We start from the raw sequence: 27,756 nt of genomic DNA on the forward strand, positions 1-27,756 counted from the left end.
AAAAAAAAAAAAAAAAAAAAAAAGCGAGGCATGCCTGTCCAGGGTAACTTTTTGTTACCACATTTTTTCTTAAATGGTTTGCAAACATCAGGTGGAAACCCCCAGAGTTGACTGATTTTTAGGATTCCCTTATCACCAATGCTACTAACTAGCTGGTATAATTGGGCAAAATGCTTAACTTCTCTGTGCCTCTTGCCTCTTTTGTAAAATGAAGGGGTTAGAATAGACCTGCAGGGGTCTCTTAGCTCTAAAAAAATCTGACTGTTTGAAAAGCACTATCCTGGAGAGAAGCATGGGGCATCCTTTGTGTACAAATAGTGCATTTTCTGAGATAATTGACCCCCCGGATCTGACATTTTAAAATCTAAAATAACTTTCTTCCAGATATGCTGGTTGTTGGAAAAAGTCAGATTTGGCAGCAGTCAAGGTTTTCGGTGTCTTAGAGGTGCACGCCTTGAGCAGCGGCTGATGGAGCCAGGAGCTCGTGCACTCTGGGCCCGTGCTGTTGATGGCAGCAGCTGGGTGAGGGGATAAAGCAAGAGCGACTGGCAGTGCCGGCCAGGTCTCCCAAGGTCGTCCCTGGCTGTGGAGGAACCAGTCTTCATATAGGTCAAAGCCAGGCCGTGGGCTGAACATGGGGCCATGCGAACCTTGTGGCTTGGATCAGGGGCCCCTGTGACGGTGTCCACCCCTCTGGTTGTGCGAGTGGGCAGGTGATCTGAGTGGGGCTGACCCCTAGGCTCTTTCTAGTTGGGACTGAAGGAAGAGGCCCCCTTCTCCTCTGGTGGCCAGGGTCCTAGCCTCGTGGGGAAATTCCCTTCTAGAAACAAACAAGTAGGGGAGAGGCCTGAGGGGGTCTGAGTCCCTGGCTGGACCTTTTACTGCCCTCTCAGCAGCCTGTTATGAACCAACAACTTCCCTTCTCTACCCGGGTGAATTGCAGTTAACCATTTGCAACCTGTGAGGCTGGACCTGTGGGAAAGAAGGAAGAGGGAGGAAGTCCTAGAAGCTTTTCTGTGTGATGGGCCTGGGGAATCCAGCCTTGGAAGGTGAGTGGAGCCAAAGTGACGGCAGATGAGGGCAGCTCAAGGCCACTCGGGAAGGACAGGCAGGACTAGCAATGAAATCCCCCTGGGAAGAGGATTTATCGAAGGATGGCAAATCTCACTCAATGAGGAAAGAAAGAAAAGGAGAGGGAGAGAGAAATAGCCAAAGTCTTAGGAAGTTTAGGGGAAAGAAGGTGGGTGGAAAACAGTGGTCAGAGAGAGAGACAGACAGAGACAAAAAGAAAAAGCAGGAAGGGGTGATGTACCGTTGTGCTGATAGACATTTTCGAGGATAAATTTGGGTTTCAGTGCAAGGATCTGTGAAGGGGTCGAAACAGGACACTCTGTGCCTTGAGTCAACTTAGGAGGAGCATGAGGTATCCAGGAGGTGGAAAAACACTGCTACGAGTGTAAACTCCCTTTACCAGGAAACTCAGTTGAAATAGACTCACTCTGACTCTTCACTTCTCTTCAGCTCTGTTTACCTTGGGACAACCCCCAGTTGGTTCAAGACACATGCTACTTTGTGTTCTATGCTCTACCAAGATCGGATCAGACTCATGTTGGCTTTGATGACCGGGTCATCCTCACGCCACCCCTCCCCCTTCCCCACTCCCCACTTTAAACTGCTCCCCCCTGACCATTTAAAACCCTCCTGAGGTGTCCCACCTGCCTAAAGCTGAAATCCTAACTCCGTGCCCTGGTTCCCAGGCCCTCTCTGCTCTGGCCCTGACTTTCTCTCCTCCCTCATTGTTACCTTGGCTGGTCAGGGAGGCCTCCCCGACGAGGTGACCATTAAGCTGAGCTATAAGTGACAAGAAGGGGCCAGCTATGTGAAGATGTGGGGAAGAGTGTGCCAGCTAGAGGGAACAGCAAGCACAAAGGCCCCAAGTCAAGAGTGAGCTGGAAAGTGTGAGGACCAGAGAGAAGCAGGTGGGGGCGGGGAGGAGAGGGGTCAGCCTACTGCCCAGCCTCAGCTTCAAGTTAAAGAAATTCAGAGCGGGAAACACCTCTGAGGGGCTCTCAGTCAACTCCTTTATTTATTTTATGTATTTTTAATTGATATATAATTGACAAATAACATTGTATTACCAACTCCTTTATTTTAAAGATAAGGACACTGCAAGTCAGAGAAGGTTAGCACCTGTTTAAAAAATTATTTTTAAAAAACTGCACAAGTAATACATGAAAGCCTTATAATTAAAGATTCAAAGAATACAGAAAAAGCTAGATCTCCTTTGGCACCATCCTACACACTGTGCTCACCCCAATCCTGTCCCACCGACCTCCACAGAGGGAGCTTCAGCCAGTCAGGAGGGTATCTTTCCTCACTTGGGGGTTGGCATATACATCTGTATCCATCCATTTAGAAATGTATGGCTTTATTCAAGTTTTTCCTTTACATCAATGAGCTCACACTCTATATATTGTTTTGCAACTTACTCGTTTACTTTGGAAAACTTCTCCTTTCGGTTTATGTGGATGTCCTGCCTTCTTTTTGCCTGCTGCATAGTATTCCGTGGTTAGATGCCCTATATCATTGAACCTCTGTTGGTGCGTTTCCTCTGTTTGGGCATTTGGGTTGCTCTATGACAAACAGGGCTATGGTGAACACCCTCGGGCACACCTCTTTGAATACAAGTGCAAGGATTTTGGGAGGGTAGATACCAAGCTGTGGAATTCTTGGATCAGGGGGCATGCATGATGAAATTGTAATGGATGCTCCCAAAGTGCTCTGCAAAAAGGTGGCATCAAGTCAGCCTCCCACCAACAGTACGTGAGACAACCTGCCTCTCCTCTACAACCCCACCTTCAATGCTGGATCTTAGTCATCTTTTTAATTCTTGCCCCTCTGTTGGGGAGACAGTTGTTTTCTGCTATTGCTGAGTAGCAGTTGTTGTTGACCTTTTTATTTTGAAATAAGTATAGGCTTATAGAAAAGTTGTGAAAATAGACCCTTATTTTCATAGACCCCCCCACCCAGCTTCTCTTAATGTTAGCATCTTACATCACCGTAACACAATGATCAAAATTATGGGTACAATGCTGTGAACTAAACTGCAGACTTTAGTCAGATGTTCACTAATTTTCCCGCTTGTGTTCTGGTTGTTTTAAATTTTGTTTCCCTAATTACTAGAGAGATTGAACATCTTTTCATATGTTTTTTGGCCATCTGCGTTTCTTCTGTAAAATGCCTGTTCAGATTCTTTGCCCATTTCCCCCCTCTTGGATTGTTTGTCTTTTTCTAATGACTTGTAGAGGTTCTTTATGTAAGAACTCTTCCAAGCTCACACAGCCAATTAGTGGCCGAGCTGAAGAGAACTGAGTCACACCTAATGGCCTATTTCCTGTATAAATGCCCTGTCCTCAGTTCTCCTGCCTCTCAATTGTTCCCTTTCTCCCTCGGTCCAGACTTAGTGGTTCCCAGCTGGCAGACTACGTTCTTACCAGCATCCCTCAGAGAAGCACAGTGGGGCTGGGGCTGCTCATCCTCATTTTACTTATCACCACTGGATTAACAACATTAGAGGCCATCTGGGATGGGCCCTTTCTGGAGACCAGCTCGCTTTCTGGAAAATCTCATCTCCCTTGGCCCTGAGACAGGTCGCACAGAACGCTGGCTGCAAAGGCCCAAGAATGAACCATTTGGCTGATCGTCTCCTCCTTAATTGCCATCCTGGCAATTGTAAAACCTCTTGCACTGGCAGAACGGAAGCTGCAGAATGGAGGGCGTGCACATCTTGGGAATGTGGGGGGCCCTGCAATTCCCAGAACATCATCCAGGGTGCTCTGGCCCCCTATCAGGGCACTCTCTCATCCTCCAGCTGCAGCTCTGGAAATTGACAGGAGATGGTGGGCAGGGGTGGGCACTGCCATGGGCGGGGTGCAAACGTGGCACCCCTCTTGGCTGCTCTGGTCCCACCCAACCATCAGTTCCTTAAGGAGAGGGGCTGTGCCTTGTTTCTTTGACATTCTTCTCCCTCTGGCTCTAATAAGGGGCTCAGCAGAAATCTTGCCATTAATAGTTACTCTAGATAAGGAGGAAGATGGGGCAGGGACACCATTTGTACCCAATCTGGTCCCAAACATTTGTCAGGGACGGTAGTCGAGTGTGTTGAATGGTGTCCCTCTCCCCAAAGTATGTGTCCACCCAGAACCTGTGAATGTGACCTTCTTTGCAAAAAGGGTCTTTGCAGATGTAATTAGTTAAGAACCTCAAGATGAGACCATCCTGGGTTATCGAGGTGGTCCCTAAATCCAGTGACAAGTGTACTCATCAGATAAAGGTGGAAGGAGATGTGAGACACACAGAGAAGAGAAGGCCATGTGAAGATAGAGGCAGAAACTGGAGTGATGTGACCACAAGCCAAGGAAGCCTGGAGTCACCAGAAGCTGGAAGAGGGAAAGAAGCCTTCTCCCCTGGAGCCTTCAGAGGGAGCCTGGCCCTAATGCCACCTGAATTTCAGGCTTTGGGCCTCCAGACTATGAGAAAATAAACTTCTGTTGTTTTAAGCCACTTGGTTTGTGCTAATTTGTTAGAGCAGTCACAGGAAACTGATACAGGTGGGAACTGACCTGGGCACGAAAACCCAGAATCCTTGAAGGGACGAAAGACATCGGCTGCCCCGCTGTTGCCTGAATAGGAAAGTGCGGCCACAGGGGGAGCTGACCTGCCTCTGACCGGCGTAAACGAACCTCAGTGTGTTACACGGACGCACAGCAGCTTGGGTGGTAGTGTCTCTGTGCCAGCCCCACACGTGACGGTAGAGAGCAAGATATTGGCTCTTCATCGGGTTGTCTGTGGAAAACAGAGGGCGGGGGTGGGGCTCGCTCTGAGCACTGGTGTGAAGCATCCCCTCCAGGCCCTGGGGCAGGGCCTCAGAAGGGGCATTTCTGACGAGGTTCCAGGTGATGCCGATCCTGCTGCCTGAGGGATGTGCCTTTGAGAACACTGCTCTGGGGCAGAGCTTCTTCAACTTTAATAAGCACGTGAATCACCTGGTCCCAAGGGGGATTTTGTTAAAATTCAGATTCTGACAACTCTTTTACTGTCTGACCCTGCTCTCCGCACCCTCCATCTCCAGCCACAGCTGATTGAACCACGGTGCGATGCCTGAGAAGGGACTGTGGGCTCACCAACAGCCGATGACAGGACCTGAGCAAGTAGAGTCAATCTAAGCAAGTCAGTTCTCTCTCTTGAGATTCTGAGTGGCATCTGAATAGAGACCATTGCCCATTGGTGGGGATCCCTGGGCTGAGAGACCATGATGTAGAGCTGGGGCCAGTACCACAATGGGCCAAGAACAAAATGAGTGTGCAGGGGCAGCTGGCTTCAGGAGAGGAGGAGAGGAAGTGGATGCACGCAGACTATGCAGCCCGGCGAGGCAGAGGGCGGGATTGCTTTCTGACAGCTTTCTCATTCCCAATTCCCATGAGCCCCACTGGGCTGTTTGCCCTTATGTTCTGAGAAAGCCCATATCCTTCCAATAAGCTCCTCTTTTTTCTTGAGATACTTTGAGTGGTTTCTTTTTCCTTGAAGCCAAAAGGGCCTTACTTAATCAGGATGTATGTGACCTCCTCCACCTTCTCCGGATGGTGAAAACCTCCGAGTCAAGAACTACCTCCTGTCTACTGTTCATCTCCAGGACCTTGGACAGGGCCCCGAACAGGCGTGCTGGAGAGTGTGGAATGCGTCTTGGTGGATACCATGTGCATAGGAATCAGGAAAGGTGGAGGAAGCACATCCCAGGTGAGTGGAAGGACAGAGCAGAGGCGTGGAGCGAGGAGGAGCATGTGTGGAGAACTGCACACACGGGGCGCTGGGGGCTAGTAGGAGGCAAGGTCGGCTGGTAGGGAAGGCTGATCGTGGACGGCCTCCAACACCAGGCCACAGAGTTGGGGTTGGTTTGACAGGCAGTAGGGAGGCATCTGAGGACTTTCAGCTCAAGGGGTACGACCAAGAAGAGTTGTGCTCTTTTCTTTAACAAGGATCCTAATGGCCCAGGTGAGAGATGACATCTTGAAATAAGTCTGTAAAAACGGGAAGGAGAAAAGGGATCCCAGAGATTTTCCTAGTGTAGAATCGACAGGAAATTGTAACTGGTTGGACATTGTGCTAAGCCCCGAAATGGAGAATATTCCATTAATAAACCAGAATATGGAAATAAAATTCCAACCTCACCATTAATCATAGCTATGAAAATTGAAAGAGATGCTGTTTTTCATCATATCAAATTAGCAAAGAGTGTGAGGACGTGGTAAAATGGTCACTTCCATATTTGACAGCATTTACGGAGGATGAATTGACACAAACATGATTTGGAAAGTAATTTAACAAAATGCATTACAGCATTTAAAGATTTTCATATCCCTAGTTTCCCAGAAATAAAATTACTAGATGTGTCTTACAGAAATCTCCTAAAATATATAAAGTAGTTCAAAGCCAAGACATTCCTCATGTTGTGCAGGAAACAGACCAAACGCCCAAGAAGAGAATGTGAAATCTCCGTAGCTCCACCTGCCATGGAGAACTACACAGGCCGTTCAAAACAAAGTTTCAAAGAGCGCATAGAATATCTATAGCAAAATGCCAATTTATGTATCCAGTGTGATTGTAACTATTATGTAAATGGAACACACAAATGAGAACTTATGCCTGGGAAAAACGACTGGTGGAAATAAACCAGAAGTTTAGCAGTAATTGTGCTTTTTCCTACTTTTCTGTACTTTCTACTTTTTCTCCAAAGCACAATAAAATACAGTACAAAGAAGTCCCAGGAGCCTGAAAGAGCAGCCTGAACTGAGAACCCACTCACTGGCTATTGTACCTGAGACCCCAATTCCTGCTCCTCGTTCGCTGACTCCCTTGTGCCTGGCTCCCCAGCAGGAAGCAATGCGTGGGCAGACTGGGAGTTCTGGTGCTTCGCTGTGTCTCTGTCTTTCCTGCTCAGTGAGACATTTAATTCTCAAGCGCTGCGCTGGGCACACTGGCAGCCTGTGCCGTGGATGTCTCGGCTGCTGTAACAAATCGCCACAAACCTGGGGGCTTAAAGCAACGGACATTTCTTCTCTCACAGTTCTGGAGGCCAGAAGTCTGGAGTCAGTGTCACGGAGCTGAAACCGAGGGTCGGCAGGCCAGGGCTCCTTCTGGAGGCTCCAGCGGAGAGTCCCTTCTTTGCCTCTTCCAGCTTCTGGGGGTTGCCGAAAATCCTTGGCTTGTGGCTCATCAGTCCAGTCTCCGCTTCCATCATCACGCTGCCTCCTCCACTTCTGTGCGTGTAATCCTCCTCTGCCTCCCTCTTCTAAGGAGCCTTGTGATTACAGTTAGAACCCACATGGCTAATATGGGGTAGTCTCCCCATCTCAAGATCCTCAACTTAATCACATCTGCAAAGTCCTTTTTGCCTTCCATATAATGTAACATTCACAGGTTCCAGATATTAGGACTTAGATGTCTTTTGGGGGACATCATTCAATTGGCCACAACCAGCTTTAAAGATTAAGCAAGGTGCGTCCAGACCAGACCCGCCCTTGGCTTTCACTCTCGTGACTGCGGCAGAGTGTGGCCTGGAAGGCAAGCTGAGCAGTGATGGGCGAGAATCCTCGGGAGGGCTGCCCTCCTGCTTGAGTCCACTTCACTGTCTGGGTCAGAACTGTGGCAGTGGCGAGGCCTCACCCAGCACGGGTTACGAGGGGCCAAGGATTTTGCCCAGAGTAGTTCTTTTCTCTTTAGACCCAGGGTCCTCCTGCTTTAAGAAGACCGAGTAGGTGGGGTAAATTGGGACCTCTTGAGACAATCCCTGAAAGGCAAGCATTTGCATTCCGGAAAGGGTCTCCTGTTTTCCAAGGATTCTTGAGTTAGTTTCTAGGTTTTTGGTTGCCTTGGCCTTGTCACCAGCTCACTGTGTGACCTCGGGCAGGCTGCTTTCCTTCTCTGTCCTCAGTTCTGGAGAGTTCTGGAAGTCTCTGGAGGCTCTGCCAACGCCCTCATTCGGTCCTTACACACTGCCTCCCCCCTCCCACCCCCCCCCCCCCATCTTCTCCACCATTTAAGTCCTTAAGAGGCTGGGGAAGCTGCTTAAAGGCATTTCTCAGAACAACTCCTCAAAATTTAACAGGCCAAGTTTCTTCCGGCAGCCTCAGTTTCCCTTTCCCGCCTCCTCCCTGGGGTCTCTCTAAGACTATGTCCCCTCATCCTAGATGGGCTCAGGAGTGAGGTGTGGGACCTGGGCTCAGACTCACATGCCTGGAAGAGCCCTGGATGAGAGTCCTAGAGGCCTGAGGGAAGGTCCCGCGGAGAGTTTCTCCTAAAGATGGGACGCAGCGTTTGGAGAGCGGACGAGCGGTGGGCGGGGACTTGCTCCCAAGCAAAATGCACAATTGCAGCTGTGAGTGCGGGAAGGGCCATCTGTGGGCCCAGAGGACAAGCGCTGGGTCTGGGCCTCGGGGTGACAGTGCCCCCTCCTGGAAGCGGTCCTAGTGCTGGGGTCTGCGAACGCTCATTCACAGCGGCCTGATTCTGTGGGGTGGGACAAGCATCGTCGTGGACACGCTTCAAGCGTTAGGGACACTCGGTGACGTTGTGTTGGGGCTGCTTCACTTCGTAAAATACTGAAGTTCTCTCAGACCCTTCTCCGGGACACCTCTGTCTTCACGACCGGCTTCTAAAGGGTTAACCCTGGGTCCGCTAGGAGCTGGGTGGGTTAGGTCACCAGGGCCTGTGGTTACTCAGAAGTTCCCTAACGGAACGCCTGGGCTCCTAGGGCGATCCCGCCTGCTCTTATCTTACCTTCCAGCAGGTGGCAGCACAGGAGCGCTCAAAGTTCAGGGTTGCAGGAAAAAGGCACAAAACCTCCACGTTTCAGTCTAACGGCAGAGGGACCCCTTCCTGGCTTGCCGCGGAGCCCCTGCTCCCGGCCAGCCGCCCACTCACATCTCACGTCCCACCGGGCCCGGGTTGGGGAGACCAAGGGAAGAGGATGACCCCGCCTCTGGGAGTTCAACCCCGAGGACCTGTAGCTGATTCGGGAAATGCGGCCTTTGGGGGAATGCCAAGCGCTGTTCTGGAAACTTTGGCTCTAAAACCTGGGCATTATGTAATGAGCTAACGCATATATCTAGCCTGTTTCTAGTGCCTGTTTCTGTTTCTAGTATAAACAGCGAATATTAGCTGTTTATACACATACCTCATTTAAAAATCCCCACGACAAGCTCGCCAGGCAAATCTTAGCAGCCCATTTTACAGACAAGCATACGGAGGCACAGAGGGCTGACTTCAATTGTCCAGGGTCACACAGCAAGCAAATAGCAACGCCAGCCTTTGAATCCAGGTCTCAGTGACTGAGTCCAGCTGTGTCCTCCTGCTCTAGCTGAGGAGACGCTCAGTGCTGGTCACAAACCTTCCTTATCATGCAGCACACACAACTACTTCTCAGTGAGAACAGAGGGCTGGGCCTACTGAGGGCTCAGGACAAAGGGGTGGGTAGACTGAGTTTTGCTGGGGGAGGCTTGTTTCACAGACTGGGTTGTGTGGAGGGGAGGGGTGTTGGGGACGAGAGCTGGTCCTGCTGCTGGGCTGGGAGGCAGGAGACCACACTTACGTTCTGTTTCTGCTGTCCCATTGCCGTGCAACTTTGGGCAGCTCCCAACCTTCTCTGAACCTTCCTTCCCTCCGCCATGGATGAGAGCGTTTCATAGGTCCTTGCTGGTTCTCACTGGCCAGGGAGACCAGAAGTTCCAGCACCAAACTCCTTTCATTAACTAAAAAAAAAAAAAAAAAAAAAAACCAGGGCTGTGACTATTCAGCTTATAGGGTTCTAGCTGGGATTGAAGGAAGCCGTGAAGAGAAATGCTGGGCAGCCTGAGCGAAGCACAGCCCCAGAGGCGAGGCTGGGTCCCCCGGAGCCCTGAGCGTGGCCTCAGGGAGTCTGTTCCTGCCCTGGTCCCATCTTAGGTGTCACCTGTCACAGGTTGGGAAGCAGGAAGCAGGTGCTGAGATGAAGTTGGGAGGGCAAAGGAGAAGAGGAGGAGGCAGGTGACGGCAGGGGGCGCCCTCAGGTGGGGTGCAGGTCTTCCGCTGCCTCCACCAGCCCGGGGGGCTCGGGCACAGGGGCTGCCTGTTGGGGGAGGCCCGCGTCTGGGGAGATGGCCAGGCCCTGGCACCGCTGTCTTGCTCAGTCATTAGCTGGCCTCCCGTCCCCATGTCCCCAAGAGCAGCCTGGGCTGGAAGGCAGAGGCAGCCCTGGAGGAGGCTGTCGGCCAGCCGCCCTCTCTGAACGGGGGTCTGAAGGAGGGGTTGGTGGGTGGGTGAGGCTGGTTCAATTCCTCCTGATTCAGACAGTGACTGGCCGGGGCGAGGGGTGGCGGCCGAGCCTCTGGTGTGGCCAGGTGGGCGCAGGGCGAGGGGGACAGGCCCAGCAGAAGGTGTGTGTCAGGGTGGGAGGTGGGTGCTGCAATTTCATCCCTGGTCCCCCCTGCCCAACTCCTCCTGGCCCTGCTGAGGTGAGAGACGGGGCGGACTCCACAGGTGTTCAGCCTGGGGTGGGGACAGGAGTCCCACAGCCCCTGGTTCCGCCCCAGACCTGTCAAATCAGAATCTGTGGGGCTAGGGCCCAGGACTCTCTGTTTTCAGCAGGTGACCAGGGGACCCTGACATGTGGCTGTGCTTGGGCACTATCGTCTACACACCTCACTGTCTGTTAGGCCCAGAATCCACCCCCATCTGTAAAATGGGTGCGTTGGCTGCAGAGTGTTCTCGGAAGGAAAAGAAAGGTCCTGGCTCATCTCCTGCCCCCCCACCCTCCCTTCCAGAGGAGAACAGAGGAGCGTAACGGGAGCTGTTGGCGGTATGTGGGGAATCTAGACAGTTCTTCCACTTCCCACATAGACGTCAGATGTCCTGGGTTTCCGGGGTTGGGAGAGTCATGGGTGGGAGATACATGGGGAATGCTCTAAGGGGAGACACCTGTCGGGGGGTGAGGGGCACAGGCTGGGTGAGGCCTCAGAGAGCTCAGGGGGGAGCTCTGGAGCTGGGGCGCCCCTCAGATGGGTTCCCTCATGTTGACCAGGCAAGGCCAGCCCTGGGAGGCGTCCAGGCTTTGGGTGACCAGGACGATTACCCTGTGAGGAACAGAGCTGTCAGGCTGTGCGGAGGACAGGGTCTGGACACCCCAGTATCCACTGCGCACCCCAGGCCTGGGCTCAGGACCCATGTGGACGCTCCATTCCTGCTGCCCAAACACCACACGCCAGCCCTTGCCTCCCCCTTAGGCCCCTGGGTGGACAGAGCCAAGGGAGCGGCCCTCCTCAGACCCTCCCCTTGAGAGCCCTCTCCTTGGAGGCAGGCCCCGGCCCCACCGCAGGGCACTCTAGTCCAGCGTCCTCAGAGCCACCCTGACTGCCAATTCCTGGGAGAGAGGGATCTCCTTGTCCCCCAATCTGGGGGAGTGAGGGGGTCAAGAAGGCTTGGCTCTGTCCGGTCCTTGCCCTCGAGCCTGGCGGAGGGGTGTAGCCCACCCCTGGCAGGCCCAGTGACGCAGGTCAGCAGTGGGGAGGCTGCCCAGGCTGGGGACAAGCCAGGGCCTGCGGAGGCCCCTCTGTCCAGGCCAGATGGCCTCTGGCTCCAGTGGGAGGGGCTTCCAACACCTCCGGTGAGCGTCCTGGCTTGGGTTCCTCACTCTGCCCTTGTCCGGCCCAGGCCTTCAGGTGCCGTTTGCTGAGGGGTCCAGCGAGGGGGGCTCTCTTTGAGATGCCCATTACCTTCCTCCTTTTCTCCCCACCCCAAAGCCCAACCAGACCCCTCTGAGTCTATCCCTGCAGGAACCCAGGGAAGTGGCCTGGGTGGTGGGGCCTTCCTTCGAGGTGCCCCTTTTCCTGTTCACACCAGGCTGGATTGACTCCTCATTCATTCATTCATTCGTTCATTGCTCCAACAAACACAGTCGAGCCCCTCCTACATGCCAGGCCCGGCCCGGAACTACACAGGCTAATGGGCTCAAGAGGTCCATGCCTCACGAAGCTGGTGCTGGACGGGGGACGAGAAAACTAGTGAACAGGGTGTACAGTAATGTGTACTTTAGAAGGGGTCATCAAGGAGGGCCTCCCCGAGGAGGGGACATGTGATATGGGGCTAGAAGAAGGAGGCAGCTAGGCCCAATTCTGGGGGTGAGAGGAGTGGAAAGTTCCAGGTGGAGGAACTAGTCCGTGAGAAAGCCCTGTGGTGGGGTCCAGTGTGTGCTCGCTGGTGGTGGTCAGGACAGGAATGCTGAGTGTGGAGGAGAGGAGGGGAGGAAGTTGGAGCCAGAACTCGAAGTCCTTGTAGGAGATGGATTTGATTCTGAAAGGCCTTCATGAAGGGGAGTAATATAAACAGAGTTACCACTCATATAGCTCGTCCTGCGTGCAGGACCAGGTGTCAATCACCTTACATAAGCCAACTCATTCAAACCTCCCCAAACCGTTACAATATCTACAGGTCCCATTGATATCCCATTTTACAGATTAGGAAACTGAGGCACTGAAATGCTAAGTCACTTGCCCAATGACACACTACAGGTCAGTGGTAGAGCTGGAATTCACAGGGCAGGTGGCTCTGGAGCCCTAACCACTGTACCACACTGCCTCTCAGGATATGATTCCCTCACCTCCGACACTCCTCCTCCAGGAAGGCTTCCCTCACCCCAGAGTTTTTTTACTCTGCTTAAGTAACATATAAACACACCATAAGGCCTGAAAACCTGTAGGGTCCTCAAGAGGTCATCTTGTCCATGCCCCTGCCTCCTGGTGGACATGGTATTGTAAGTCCCATTTTGAAGACGAGACTACTGATGCCCAAAGAGGTTAAAAGGCTTGTCCATTACCCAGAGCCAGTAAGGGAACCAGAGTGTGGTCTCCTAAATTCCTCCACTCCAGCTGCCACCTCTCCATCCGAGATGATTCTCAGGTTGTTTCTTGGCTGTTCTCCACCCCTACTCATCCCCCAGCTAGACAGCAGCCTCCCTCGGTGCCCAGCACAGGGCAGTGCACACAGCAGGTGCACACTCGGTGTCTGTGGATGGACAGGTGGATGAGTGCAGGAACGTGCTGGGCTGGGTGCTGCTGTCCAGGACGTCTTGAGCAGGGAAGGATGGATGTCAGCTGATGCTTGAAGGATGCTTAGAAATGCTTTATAGTGAGTCAGGGAGCTGGGTTGGGGAGTTTCTGTCTGGGATGGGAAGGGCATCCAAGCCAGAGGGAACAGCATGTGCAAAGAAAGAGGGAGAGGATGTGGCATGATCAAGGAGCAGTAATGGTTCAGTTGGACCTGAGCACGAGGAAAAGATGGGCAATGAGGCTGAGGTGGGGCTGCAGGGACGGGATGGGACCTGTCCACCAGGCTAAGGGGCTGGCACTCTGGCTTGTGGGGGGCATTGTGCAGGCAGGGAGAGGGGAGTCACTGCCAAGTAAGCCCTGGGGGCAAATCCTGACCTTGCTGAATAGCTCTGTGCAAGTCACGTGCCCTCTCTGAGCCTGTTTCCTGCTCTGCACAATTTGGTGATGGTGCCTATCCTAAGGGCCCTCTGGGCCTCGCATGGACTTATTCCGTGGTCGCTGCTTTCTTACAGTCCTAACAAACACAGAGGCTCCTTTGGGTAGATATGCAATATCTTTAATGCCCTGATTACTTTTTGCCACGCATGACTTTGCTCTGATATTCTGTGCCCTTGCAGAGGCACACGTCCCGGGACCCCGGTTCACAAGGGGGCCTGAGTCGACATACTTTTCTTTATCTTCAAGCCTTTCCTCTTGTGGAACCCCATCCAGGGCAGGCCGGCATCATGGGCCTGGGCCTGGGCATGGGCATGGCCCAGCTCCGAGGGCGGGGGCATTAGTGGTATCAGTGGTATCAGCATGGCCATCGGCATTACTGGTATCAGCTCCTCCGAGGCCCCAGGGGAGGCACAAGGCAGCTCATCAGGATCCAGATTGGCGTCACTCCAGCCCTCAGAGCTATCACTGTGGCTCTCTGGGCTGGTGGCTTCATCCTCAGATATGGTGACAATCTCAGCTGTGTCCTCCTCAAGGTTGCTGTCTAAATCCCCTGACAGGTGGCTGGTGGCCCCCTCAAACTTGCTGACTGTGTGGACATCTGCTGCATCCCCCTGCTTCTGCTCAGAGCCAACAGAGGGGGCACCACAGAGCCCTGCCACAGGCCGGGCAGGCATCTTGGCTCTGCCCTGGCCAGTCCAGAAGAGGGTGAGCTCCCGGCGGCAGGCAGCCACGGCCAGGCTGGTGAGCAGCGTGCTGGACACCAGATAGAGCAAGGCAGGCTGGCCCATCTGCATGAAGACCATGGCAACAAAAGTGACCAGCAGGCCCACGGCGTAGGCCACTGTGCAGGCCATGAAGTAGACCTGGCGTGAGCTGATCTGCATATCGAAGCGGTGACAGTAGGCCACCAGAAAGCCTGGGACCACGATGTCACCGAAGCCAAGGATGGAGAAGGGCTGGTCACACAGGGTCAAGGCTGAGAAGCTCAGCCGTGGCACTTTGAGCACCATGGGCAGCCTCTCATGGCTCAAGGAATCTGCCGGGCCCGAGGCCACCTCCACCATGACACTCTCGCCAGTCCTGGTGAGGAGGGGCGTGACGAAGACAAAGAAGACGTCAAAGGCCAGCAGGCCCAGCAGGAAGGAGGTGCAGTTCTTGAGTGTGGGCAGCCGCACGCGCTGCAGGATGAAAAGGCAGTAGGCCACGCCCAGCGTGTCCTGCAGGAGCCATGCCCAGCGGTCCTTGTTGCGGTAGGCCACCCAGAGGATGGTCACCACTGTGCACAGGCTGGCCAGCAGCAGCAGGGACAGCTGCAGACGGGCCTGGCGGCCAGGCAGGAGCCACTGGTGTTGCTGCAGGGGCAGCTGGCACACCAGGGGTGCCAAGCAGCTGTAGAGGCCGGTGCCTGCGCCCAGGCCGAAGATGGCGATCATGACGTAGACAAAGCAGTCGTAGAAGAAGTAGAGTAGCAGCATGATGGAGCAGGACATGGTGACCACTGTGCCCGTCATGGCCGGCGTGAAGTCCACTGGGGTGTCCTCTTCTTCCTCCTGCCCTCCCTGGGCTGCAACTGCTTGCTGCTGATGGTGACCGCCAGGCCCCCCTCCTCCTCGGGCCCGGTGCCGCTGCTGCCGGTCAGCCTCAGTCATGCCGGCCCAGTAGCCGCCCATGGCCACAGTGCCTACTGCCAGGACGAAGATGACCACCATGTTGTAGTCAAGGATGGGCTCTGGGGGCGCATATAAGGCCACGCGGACGACGGCGCCATCACGGATGTGGCTGAAGATGTCAAGCATGTCAGTGTAGCGGAGCACGGCCACTGGGATGGTGAGGTCTGGCAGGGGCTGGTGGGAGTCCTGGGACGCCGGGGTGGTGTCTGAGCACTGGTGGCTGCTGACCTGGCTCACGATGAGCAGCCCGTGGGCACCTTGGCCCTGAGCCAGCCAGCCCTTAGCGTGGAAGCTGCAGTTGCCCCTCATGACCATGGCAGTGGTGTGGCGGAGGGGCCGCTGGCTGGGGGAGCTGGGCTGGGCCTGGTGGAAGGAGTCCTCGCCTGGGCACCAGGGTGCCATGGTGCCATCATACAGGGGCAGCAGTGGGGCGTGGCTCAGGTCTCGGGGTAGGGTGATGTAGTCGGAGCTGAAGAGGATGCAGTAGTCCTTGCTCCAGTTCTCCGACACCACGTGGACCACACCGTACTCCCCCTGGGCCACAGTGCTGGCGAGGAGGAGGAGGAAACCCAGGCACGCCATCCTCCTCAGGCACCTATTGCTGCATCCCAATGTCGCAGCTGCTCACAGCCCAGTTCCCCCTCCCAGGGAGTGGGTGTGGCCCTCTGTCACAGAGCAGCTTGGCCTCCCTTCCAGGAAACCAGAGCCACACCTATCTAGTCATAAAGCTGTGCAGCCTGGGCCCGGGGCACTGTCGTGGAGCACAGGGTCACTCTCAGAATCCTGTCCCCCAGTCCTGACTCCAGGTAGAGAGGCCCTCTGGGTCCCTGCTCTCTGCCCAGCCCCCAGTGGGGCGGGACCAGGTAATTTGAAATAAGCGCTGGGAGGGTGAGGGGTTGAGGATCCCAGACAGGATTCTGGACCAAAGTTGCCCATGGGGTGACGTGGGCGGGTGCCTCTCCTCTCTGTGCCTGTTTCTTTAGCTGCAAAGAAATGAGGACGTAAGAGCAGAGAGTTTCTAAGACCTCTGGGAGCCCTGACCTCAATGACATTGCACACTTTTATTGAGCACTTACTAAGTGCCAGATACTTTATTTATACTCATTGCACCCCTGCAAGGAGATGTTACTATATCCACCCAGCCTGGGGCTGCAAGCAGTCCTTCAAAATCCATGCCCTTTTCTATGGGCGCATGAGCAGAATTTCATTCCTGGCCTCTCTCGGAGTTAGGAACGGCCACGTGGCCATTTCTTGTCCATGGAATTGAGCAGAAATGATGTGAGCCCGTCAGGGGCCTGGACAGAGACTGTGGGGCTCCTTGTTCATCTCTTTCCTTTTCTCACAAGTCAGCCATGGGCAGGCCTTTGACTGTGGAGAGGAAGACGTTGTCCCAAGGGGCGAGGAGAAAGGATGTGAAAGGAACCAGGTCCCCGGGTGTCTGCACGGAGCAGTGGTGTGGGATGCTCACTGCGGACTTCCTTAAGCCACTGGCTTACTGTGGGCCTCTGTTCCAGCAATTAACCGTCCCCCCATACCCCGACTTCATGGGTGAGAGAAACTGAGGCTCAGAGAGGCCCACCCAGTGGGCCCAGCCCCAGTCCCTAGATCTCGCTCTCCTTGGCTGGGAGCTGCCTCGCTCCAATCTCTGCCCCTCTTGTCACATGGTGTTCTCCCTGTGTCTCTGTGTCTCTGGTCCTCTTATAAGGTACCAGTCTTATTGGATTAGAGCCCATCCAATGACCTTATCTTGATTTCATCTGCAAAGACCCTATTTCCAAATAAGGTCACATTTACAGGTACTGGGGGTTAAGACTCCAACATATCATTTTTGAAAACACAATGCAACCCATAAAACACATTTTATTTTAACTTCCAAGGAGTAAGCATCCGGTCACTGATCTTTCTTAAGGCCCCTCCTTAAGGAGCAGTTGCCTTCCTTGTGAAATCCACACCCATGAGCCATCTCCAATGTCCAGCTTTGGATTCTTTGAAGAAGAGGGAGAGCTGGGAAGGACCTTACAAGGGGTTGGCAAGTGGAGCCGTGTAGACTTTGACAATCTCCTCCCACCCAATTATTTACGTTAGTCTCACCCGCACCTAATTTGACAGCTAATTTTTTACATGACACAGATTATGTCTTTCAAAGCATCTGACTGCGTTTTCATAAGAAACAGCATCTCTCCTTGTGTCCTTCTGTTTCATCCATTACTGTAACATTTAATTAGGTTACAAACAGTAAGTACAAGTAACAGTCAGAAATGTGTTAGGAAACAAAGTCAAGTGACTGGGGGGCGCACCCCCAGCTGATGTGGAGAGAGCTGGCAGGCCCGGGGAGGAGCCTCCCAGCTGCCCCTTCAGTATGGCATTGGTCAGGGCTGGTTAGGGAAGGGGGCAGCTTATGTAGTTCTTGTTTTTGTTTTTAGTAAAGATTGGCACCTGCGCTAACATCGCTTGCCTATCTTTTTTTTTTCCCTTCTTCTTCTCTCTACAGCCCCCAGTACATAGTTGTATATTCTAGTTGTGAGTGTCTCTGGTTGTGCTATGTGGGACGCCACCTCAGCATGACTGATGAGCAGTGTCATGTCCCTGCCCAGGATCTGAACTGGCGAAACTCTGGGCCGCCGAAGCGGAGCGCACTAACTTAACCACTTGGCCACGGGGCCGGCCCCTGCAGTTCTTATCAGATCATAGCAGCGTCTAGAGTGGGTGCACCTCTCTGTGTCCGAGCACCTAGGTGCTAGGCACAGCAGGGCACGCCAGCCCTTTACTCTGCGCTGTGATAATAAAACTCTTTCTGGCCCCCCCAACTGCTTATGTTCAGCCTTTATCATCACTCAGGGCTCTGCTCTCCACATAGGGAGTCTCAGGTCTTTTAAAAATCAAGGACAAACACACCCACTGGGGTGGCTATTACTGAAAACAGAGATCATAACAAGTTTTGGCAAAAATGTGGAGAAAGTGGAACGCTCACATGTTGCTGGTGGGGATGTAAAATGGCGCAGCCACGGTGGAAAACGGTTTAGCGGCTTCTCAACAAGATAAACACAGAGATAACGTGTGACCCAGCCATTGCACACTTGGGCACGTAACCCAAAGAACTGGAAAGGAGTGTTCCAATGAAAACTCGTACACCAATGTTCATAGCAGCACCATTCACAATAACTCGGAACAGGTGGAGAGAACCCAATGTCCTTCAATCAATGAACGGATAAATAAAGTGTAGTGGACCCATACAATGGGACATCATTCAGCCATAAAAAGGAAAGAAGTTCTGATGCTGGCTACCATGTGGCTGAAGCTTGAAAACTTTATGCTAAGTGAAGGAAGCCAGACACAAAAGGACGAATATGGTATGATTCTACTCTTGTGAAATCCCTAGAATAGGCAAATCTATCGAGACAGAAAGCAGGTTCGTGGTGGCCAGAGGCTGGGGAAGGAGGCGTGGGGAGCGACCGCTTAATGGGTGTGGGGTTTCCATTAGGCTGATGAAGAAGCTCTCTAACTGGGTGGTAGTGATGGTTGCACAAGTGTATTTAATGACACGGAATTGTACACTTTAACATGGTTGGAAAGGTAAGTTCTAAGTTATGTGTATTTTACCACATTTTAAAAAGAACAAAACAAGGACCAACTCCAGTCCCCTCCAGGGGCACTGTGCACAGGAGAGGCCTCATTTTAGCTCCTCTGGAACTGTCAGATGAGCACGTCACCTGATTTGGGGCTCAGAAAACACGAGCACCCCAAACAGAGCCTGCTCCTGCCCTTCCTCCAACATCTACCCTTGGGCTCTTAGTGGCCTGAATTCAGATTCTCTGTAGCCTCATTCCTCCAAGGCTCTTGCTGGGACCCAGCTCACTGAAGGCTTTTGGGTGTCTGTGCAATGGCTGCTTCCTCAGATCTCCCCATCCTGCCACCAGCCCCAAGCCCCCGACCCAGCAGCCCTGGACTTGCTCTTCTCCAGGGCCGCTTGGTGTGTGCTGCCCTGGCAGGTGTGGTCACACAAGTGGGCGATGCCCTTTGGGGCTCTGGCCCACTCCCCAAGTCTGTTGCTATTCCAAGACTCTGCAGCACCCACCTGTACATCCCCCAGATTCCATCCCTTTCCTCGAGGGCGTCCCCTGAATCTGCAGCTTTTGCTCCCTCCTGCCGCCCCCCTTAGCTATGGCTTGGGCTCTCAGGATTGCTACCCAGGGCAGGCCAAGGGGAATGTCTCTGCCTTCCTTTTGGGATGCAGGTGGCACCTGGAGCATTTCTCTTCATCCACTCGGGGCAGTGAGGGCAGCAGACCCCAGGCAGTGGGTCTCAGCCCAGGGTGGCTGCTCAGGAAGGATGGGGAGGGTGCCTATCTCACCTGGCCCAGTCACTGACCCCACTTCCTGGCCCAGTGTCTTCCTAGCTGCATGCTCTAGAGATGGTGCAGATGCTGAGAAGGGACTGGATTGCCATCTGCTTTCTCGCCCACTACCCTAGTAAAGGAGGCGAGAGAGGCAGGAGCGCACTGGCGGGTCCCATGCCCTCCCACCCTAGTCAGGTGCCCGCTGTGCTCTCCCAGTCTCCTATTAGGTGCACTGAGTGCCCGGACCCTGCTCCTGCTCCTGCTCTCCCCTGCCTTGGCCCAATGGGCAATGAGGCTGGGCAGCAGGCATCTGTCCATGACTCCTTGGAGGGGCAGAGGGAGTGGGTGACATTCTGGTGACCAAAGGTGGTCTCTGGAGTTATCCCCAAATGATGATCCCACTGGTGTTTCCAACACACTGAGAGCTTTGAAAAATACACATGGTCCAGGCCTCTCTTGACCCCGAGCCTGCCCAGCGGGATCTGCAGGGGTTGGCGGGTTGTAGAGGGTAGGGACCAGGAGGCGATGCTCTGAGATGGAGCAGGGACAGGGCTGAGGATGCTGGGGAGCTGGTAGCTGGTGGCTGGCCTGGAGGCTGAGCTGGGTTCAGGGAGTGGGCCTCTGAGCCCCATGCTTTGCAGACTCCTAAATCCAGCTTCATCTCTGAATGCTGTTTGTTCACAAACTGGAGAAAGTGAAGAATTTCCTTAGGGAGGGTATTAGGGGGGCAGTGGGGCAGGGAGGGGCACCCTACAAAGGACTCCTGCTGCAGAAGGGTTAAACACTGGAGGCTGAGTGCGGCCAGCCTGGGTGCACATCCCTGGGCCTCACTTTCCCCATCTGTTAAGTGGGGATAGCTTCACCGGCCTCATAAGGCGATACGAAGAGTAGGTGAGATCCACACATGAGGGGCTCCGGCGCCTGGAGCCCAGGAAGCACTCAGTCAATGACAGTTAGGAGAGCTGTTGGTGAAATGCTGGAAGCACCCCCTCTGTTTTGACCAGGGATGAGCAGCTGAGTTTGAAGTCAGGGGGCTAGGTGAGACAAGCCTGAGAGACCCCTGAGCTGGAGGCCAGGGACACCCTCGCATGGTCTGGGCAGGGTGCAGAGAGACCCACAGAGGCTTCTGGTGGCCTGGGCTGCACTGTTTACAGTTAAGCATCATTTTAAGGAGTAGAGGGTGGAGGATGTTGGGAAGGAGTGGAAGAGGCTGCTGGGTGCCAGGATGGATGTACCCAACCCTCATTGCTCCCACCTAGCCAGGCTCAGCAGCTGGACCCCAGCTGGGCCATTTTTGGGTGGTCCCATCTTCCCCTGGGACATGTCCCCAAACAGACAACCTGAAACCCTGAGGCCTCCTCCCTGCTGCCTCCCCTTGGAGCTACTTTATTAGTCGCAGCCTCCCAAAACCCAAGCTCAATAACTTCAGTCAACCGAGCGCTTGGAAAGAGCCCTGGACTTGGAGCCAGAAAACCTGTGATCTCAGGGGAGTTCCTACACCTGTTTCCTCGGCTGTAAAATGGCCTGGTTCCTCCCTCCGTGGGCTAGTTGAGGATTAGATGATAAATGTTATAATGGGTTTTGTGGATTGCAAAGCAATCTACAAATGCCCACAATTAAGGTATTATTATCCAGATTCCAAGACCTCCCTCGCTCCCAGATCTGACTCCGTCCCCAGTCCTGGTCTGCCTATCAGCAGCAGGGGGCCTGAGGAGGCCTGGAGGGGAAGCTCAGGACCCCAGGGCATGGGCTCTGCTGTCCTACTCAGGCAGGCAGGAGGAGCCTGAACTGGAAAACAATGCTCCACAGTGTGGCTTTTCCTCCACTGCTGATCTGTACCCATGAGGGAGGGTCTCAAGGAGGAATGGGCTCAGGCGGGGGGCGTTTTAGGGGACTGCAGCCTCTGGGTGTGGCGTGGAGAAGAAGTCCTCCAGGCTGGAGAGAGCAGCCTGTCCCACAGTGACCCCCACCCTGCAGCTGTCCAGCCCCTCCCCGCAGAGTAGTGACGTGTGTCTGTGGGCCCATCACACCAGACTCACCCCCGAGGGTCCTCTTCCCACCCACCCACAAGTCAAACCTCAGGGCAGAGGTGGGGTGTGCCTTGACCCCACCACCAGAGCCCAGAACACACACCAGCCGTGGAAGGGTTAACCCTTGGACACCTGCCTCAGGCAGGAGGGGCTGAAGTTCTTTGGGGTCCAGATGTTCCCAGCTGGCCCTGAAGCAGCCCCTCCACCCTCACAATCCCTGGATGGAAGGGGTCCCAAGGCTCATCTGGACCAGCCCCTGCCTGCCCAGGGATCCCCTACAGCTTCTCTGATGACCACCAGCCTGGTCTTGGGGGTGTCCTCTGATGACCTTCCAGAGCCAGCAGCTCTGAGCTTTACAGTCGGTTGCTGGTGTGGGTCCCGGGGAGCTGCTCATCTCTGTCCCCGTCTCAGGGGCCAGGGGTGCTGAGCGCACAGTAGGCGCTTGGAGGGAGCCCATCAGCTAAAGCCACGAAGAGGCACAAGAAGGAAAGTGGGGCACTGCCCCGGCTTGGCCCCCTCAAGACCCCTTGTCTACGCGAACCCCTCACAGAGTGCCCCCGCTCCTCCCTCCTTGGGATGCCCCTGCCCCCTCTTTGTGTCATTGTCCAGAAACAGCCTCGCTGTCTCACTTCTCTTCCTTCCTTGGGTGAAAGGTGAGTTGAGAAAGATACTTCAATTTGTGGCCGTTTGAGACTCATTGGTCACTTCTGGTCCCTCCTGTCAGTCAGGACCCTTTATGGGGCTCCTCCCCCACCCCCAAGTTGCTCTGGAAGCTGTCAGCCTATCTCCATCCCGGTGTCCCCTAGTCCCCTCCTCACGTCTACCTCTGCTCAGCTGGTCCCCCCATCTCTCTACTTAAGGGACAGAGCTAGGGGAGTTGGCAGAGCAGGGTACCCAACACAGCCTTCAGGGACACCCCCAGCCCCTCCCTGGGGCCAGACCCTCCCCCATCAGATGTCCCTCCCTCAGTAGGAGCTTCAGAGCTCTCAGCACGAGTCGTCTCGGTCTGTGTGTCCTGGGCACACACTTACACCTGCACGGCTCTCCTCCTTGGTCGGAGACCCAGAGGCAAGACAGGGATGCCCCAGTCCTGGTATGTGCCAGAGGTGGAGTTTTGGTGTCCCCCCACCCCTTAGGTCACAGGACACGCTGGCTTCCACCGCATACTGCTGTGTCTGAGCGCGCTCTCTTGGCCTCCTTGTGGCCCATGTGGCCACTGGAAGTGCAGAGGGATTAATGCCCCTTGGGTGCAGCCTTCACCCGTGACTGATGGAGTTGGTGGATAAATAGCCCTCACCCTTTGGGTGGGATGATGGAAGTGTCTGTCCCACTTTGGGTCCCCAAGCTTCCAGCAAGATTAAGCTCCAGCTGCCCACAGCGGTGGCCCTATGGCCACACCCACCCTTCCTCGCCACCTTCCTTTCCTGGCCTCACGTTCTCACCAGATCCCTGTGCTCCAGTCTGCTTCTGGGGAGCCCAAGCTAAGACAGCATTCAAGCCTGTTCAGCCCCCCACCCCAGCTTCCTAACTCTGCTTCCTGTTTCCAGCTCAGCTCCTCCCCAGGCCCCATGGCCACACCCTTTGCTCAAGCTGTGCCCCGCCCATGGTGTCCTTCACCTGCACCCTTCACCCATGGCCTTGGCCCTTCTCTCCCTATAGGTCGCCCGCTTACAGAGCTGACCTTGTTAACTGGGCCTGGCCAGACCCTTGCCCTTCTCCTAAGTCCTCTACTAGCCTTCTGGGACTCGCCTAGCACCCCATCCTTGACAGTGTGTGAGTGCTACCAGGTTTCCCAGCCAACAGCATCCCTGAAGACTGAGATGGCCTCCATTTCTCTTGGGGGCCCTCTCCACCCAGCCCCAGCACAGTCCAGACCTTCACAAATGCTGGTTGAAAAGATAAATACTATTATTTACATCACCACCCACCTCACAGCCAACACCCTCATCTCCCAGCCCTGTACCCCCAAGGCTCTGCTCTGGCTGTCCAGTACCTCTGGACATGGGTAGGTCCAGGGGGTGCTGGGCCAGTCCACCCCAGGGTGTAAGCGGTCCACTGACTGGTTGCCCCAAGAGCCACTTGTCCAGCTCTGGGGCACTGGGGGCAGAGAGGTGCTGAGCACCCATCCCTTCTCCTTTCTTTGCTTAGCTAATGATGCTGTCCCAGAAGCCATCCAGGGGCATGAGCTCCCTGACCAGCAGAGGGGTTGCCCCAGAGGCTGGGCCCCTGAAGCCAGCAGGATGATGGCCCCAAATACTCTCTGCCCCTCAAAGAGAGGCTGGCTTTGGCTGAGACACCCCTTGGCTCTTGCTCACAGGCCATTCCGTCACTCCCCCACCCCCATCTTCTCACAAAGGGATGCCCCTGGGGCGGGCAGTGACAGCAATCAGGGTGAGATTATTGTTGGTGGTTGGGTGGGGGGGGGGGCCCTGTGGCCAGCAGGGTAGCAAAGGTCCACAGATGCAAGGCAGCAAGACAGGGCATTTCTGGGGGCAGTGCCACAGTGCTGGATGAAGTTCTGGTGGCTTGGGAGGGTTTCTAGTGATGTGGCCTGATGTCTGATGATGTCACCCGATTTCTAACGATGTCACCAGGGCTTCTGACAACGTGGCCTTGGTTCCCAGTGGTGCTGGAAGGCATTGCTAAGGCCCAGGGGCATCATCTCATGTTGAATGCTGTCGCAGGAGTTTCCTGTGATGCCCCTGGGGCAGCAAGCGGCCCGACGTTTGCTGAGGATGGCCCCAGGGCTCTGGTGGGTTGACCTTTCTGTGCTCTGGGAGCAGACTCCTCTCAGAGGGACCCATGTGCTGCTTTAAATTTCCCGTCTCCCCATTTCCACGCCATGCTCAGCCTATTCTCCAGGGGCCCTGTGGCCCAGCCTGGTACTATCAGTTATTGTCCGTCGTCCCGTGGCCCAGACTGCTCTCAGGTCTAGAACTGCTGCCCAGCCTGGGGTTGGGGGGGCCTCCCAGGTTCTCAGTACCAGCTGCTCCTGGGGGTACAACGTGTGGGAAGGAGCTGGTCCCTCTGCAGACGGGGCGGCCGGCTGAGCCTGGTAATCATCTTCCCAACCATAGATCTCGGGGGCTGCTCCCTGGCCCTCCAGCTCAGACTGCCGTGGACTGCTTGATGCTGTGAAAGCTGACACGGGTGGGGGAGGTGGGGATGGACATGGCGCGGGCCACCCGGGCACGGATGGAGTGCTTGTCCTGCCATCGGTGCCACCTCTTCCGGATGGCAGAGCGGACCTGTGGGCGCAGAGCAGAGCATAAGGTCTGAGCCTGGGTCTCAGGACCCTCCTCCCTCCCCTAGGGCTGCCGCAAGCAGCTATACAGGTAAGCAGCTGCACAGGAGAGCAGCTGCACAGGTGAGCAGCGGGACAGGTGAGCAGTATACAGGTGTGAGGTGCATAGGGGGCCACATAGGAGGCGGCGACATTCACATCATCAACATTATTGATTTGCATATCTGTTGGGACAATTTTCTCAAGTGTTCTGAGGTAGGGGTGCTTTTTTTAAATTCACACAAAAGTGCCACAGGGCCTTTGCCGTGAAGAACCCCTACCCTCAGCCCACAAGAATCCCCTGCTGGAGAGCTCAGCTTCCTGAGTTTAAATAAGCCATTTCATAGACTCATTGATGAGACTGAAGCCCCAGCTTCTGTGCCGCCCCCCATGTCAGCTGCCTATGAGAACAAAGAGGGTGGGCTTGCTATTGCAGGAGCAGTGTGGAAAGGGGGCCAGGGGCCCTCCTCGGCTCCTAGCAGCATCCCGACAGGGACCTGGGAGCAGGGAGGAGAGAGCCTGCATGTGGAGGGCAGGAGGTGGCTACAGACAAGCTCTGGTCTGACAGGCCTCCTGCCCTCCTGGGCCCAGCCCGGGGTCCTTACCTCGCTGTTGAGGAAACAGTAGAACACAGACACGAAGAAACCCTGGGGTGGAGGGAGAAGGCGGGTCAAGGGCCTGGGGTGGGTGTGGCGCCCCCAGCCTCTGGCTGCCCCCCTCCTCTCCCCAGCTTTGTGCCTCTGCCTAGGAGAATCCCCACCCAAGGAGGGGCAGGGGACGCGGGGGTGGGGGTGGGGGGGGGAGTGAGGGCGGGGCAGCTGTACCTGGAAGGATTCCAGGAAGGAGTTGAAGTAGATGAAGACGACCCGGGAGACCTCGTCCTCCCCAGGGTTCACGAAGAACAGCATGTACGTGATGCCCAGCAGGGGAAGCAGCACCAGAGTGGCCTTCACAGCCTTCCTGGAGGAGGAGGGTGCCAGGGGTGGGGAGGCCCAGGGTCACAGGCCACCCCAGGATGGGGCTGGGGCCTCTGGCTTGGTGAACAGGACCGGGTCTGGGGGAGGTGGGTGGCAGGTCCCAGGAAGGCCTGAGACAGGGGAGCTGGGGTTTCAGGAGGGACTGCAGGGCCTGGGGGGTGACCCTGGCTCAGAAGCTAGGCTCTCCGAAGCCCCCATGGGTGGGGGAAGCAGGACCAATTACCTGTACTGAATGGTCTCAGACGTGGTGGATGCCCGAAGTTTGGTCATGAGGATGCGGACGATGTTGAAAAGGAAGATAAAATTGATCTGCAATTTGAGCACACGGTGTGATGGTGTGGGCATGTATGAGTGCAAAATGTTAGGGGCAGGAGGTTGGGCCGACAGGTCAGGGACTCAGCCATCTCAGGTCTGGTCTTGGTTCCCTTGTCGTCATTCACATTGGCACATCCTGGCCCTGCATGTCCCACCTCTAGGCAAAGGGATCCTTTGGCTAGGGAGGCGCTGATGGCCCCTCCGGCCTGTGCCCTTCTCTCCTGCCCACCTGCCCAGGTTCTTACCAGCAGGACCAAGATCATGGGGCCCTGGTAGATGTAGTCGGTGTACACGCCAGGCCTTTTGCCAAACCAGCACCTAGAAGGCCACAGAGGGGAGGCGAGAGGAGGGTCATGTGGGTCCAGTTCAGTGGCACAGGGAGGGGTAGTGGGTAGGACTGGGGCTGAAAGCCAGGCTCTGGGGGCCCCAATTCCAACCTTGGCAGAAGGTCAAGCCATTTGACCCCACCACAGTGCCTCAGCTATCCCACCTGCAGAATGGATAGCATCCTCTATTAGGAGGTGTAAACCTGAAGGCACGGAATTGTGGCAGGAGGGGATTGTGGGAAAGACCACTGAGCAGAACAGGCAGGGGCCCAACACACCACTGCTCCCCTCGGTCCCCACTGTGGCTCTGGCACATGCCCATGTGGTGCCTTGCACTGCAGCTTGTCACACAGTGGGCACCCAACAGCTAGCAATCCCTAAAGCCGTTTAACTGCGGCTTGAACCACCTTGAGGCAGATTCCACAGGTCCCACCTGTTGGGAGAGGCAGAATCGCTTTGCATTTTCCTGCATTTCCCTCCAGCAAGCTCTGGGGAGGTCTGGGGGGTGGTCAGGGACAGGGAGGTCCCATGTCCTTGTCCAGAGACCATGGCCCCGGGGATATGCAGACTCGTGCATGTGCCTAGATCTCATGATGCTTCCATAAACCAGAACTGAGATTTTTATGTGAAACCTCTTGACTCTTTAAAGGTTGGCAACAAATTCAAGTTTTCAAAAAACACTGTGCAGACCAAACGCAAGCTGTCTAGGGCCAGGTCCAGGCCTTGGCCTCTGGTTGTCAAGATTGTTTCTGATGTCTCAGCCCTGGATCCCTTCGCTGCAGTGTCAGCATCTTACCAGTAGGTGGGGCTCCAGAGCCGCTCGGAGGAACTTCAGCTTAGGCAACCTTTTCCGTCCAAGACACACACAGACACCCACACCGGGCAGTTCTTCCTCTCCTCCCTTGTACTCACACCTGCACACCTCCAGGCATAGGCGCCACCGTGCAGGCCACCACTCTGGGCATCACTGCCAGGCCCCCAGTTCTGTCTGTCAGCTGGCCACCCTCCCAGCTCCAACAGCTGTACAGAGGCGTGAGCGCCAGCTGGGCCCAAGGCAGGAAAGAGTCACCCTGATAAACATGAATATCATTTTCCAGGCTCCTTGTCGAGCCCAGTGAGGTTGCGGCGGCCCCCGCTCCCCTCTATGTGGGGGGAAGAATTGTCACTGTGACGGAGGTGCCTGGCACCTCAGTCGGATGGTGGGTTCCTGAGAACACTTGGGCAGAGAAGATCCTGGCCCCTCCC

The 27,756-nt window shown here is 55.0% G+C and overlaps 2 protein-coding genes across 5 annotated transcripts in view; both read right to left on the reverse strand.

Annotated features, from left to right (window-relative positions):
* Positions 1-13,673: 13,673 nt before the first annotated feature.
* On the reverse strand, positions 13,674-16,020 carry SPPL2C (signal peptide peptidase like 2C). Its single transcript, XM_008523212.2, has one exon. The coding sequence runs from the start codon at positions 15,824-15,826 to the stop codon at positions 13,778-13,780; it is 2,049 nt and encodes a 682-aa protein (XP_008521434.2). The 5' UTR covers positions 15,827-16,020; the 3' UTR covers positions 13,674-13,777.
* A 1,402-nt stretch (positions 16,021-17,422) lies between these two features.
* CRHR1 (corticotropin releasing hormone receptor 1) overlaps positions 17,423-27,756 on the reverse strand; it is a 55,046-nt gene continuing 44,712 nt past the window's right edge. For all 4 annotated transcript variants that reach the window (XM_070560282.1, XM_070560284.1, XM_070560285.1 and 1 more), the window contains 5 exons: positions 26,431-26,503; positions 26,094-26,179; positions 25,718-25,853; positions 25,499-25,540; positions 17,423-24,858 (listed from right to left, as the gene is read on the reverse strand). In XM_070560282.1, coding sequence (XP_070416383.1) covers positions 24,718-24,858; positions 25,499-25,540; positions 25,718-25,853; positions 26,094-26,179; positions 26,431-26,503 — 478 coding nt within the window. In that variant the 3' untranslated portion in view covers positions 17,423-24,717. The remainder of the gene's footprint in view (positions 24,859-25,498; positions 25,541-25,717; positions 25,854-26,093; positions 26,180-26,430; positions 26,504-27,756) is intronic.

Source organism: Equus przewalskii, chromosome 10 (genome assembly GCF_037783145.1).
Source record: "Equus przewalskii isolate Varuska chromosome 10, EquPr2, whole genome shotgun sequence".
Classification (NCBI taxonomy): domain Eukaryota; kingdom Metazoa; phylum Chordata; class Mammalia; order Perissodactyla; family Equidae; genus Equus; species Equus przewalskii.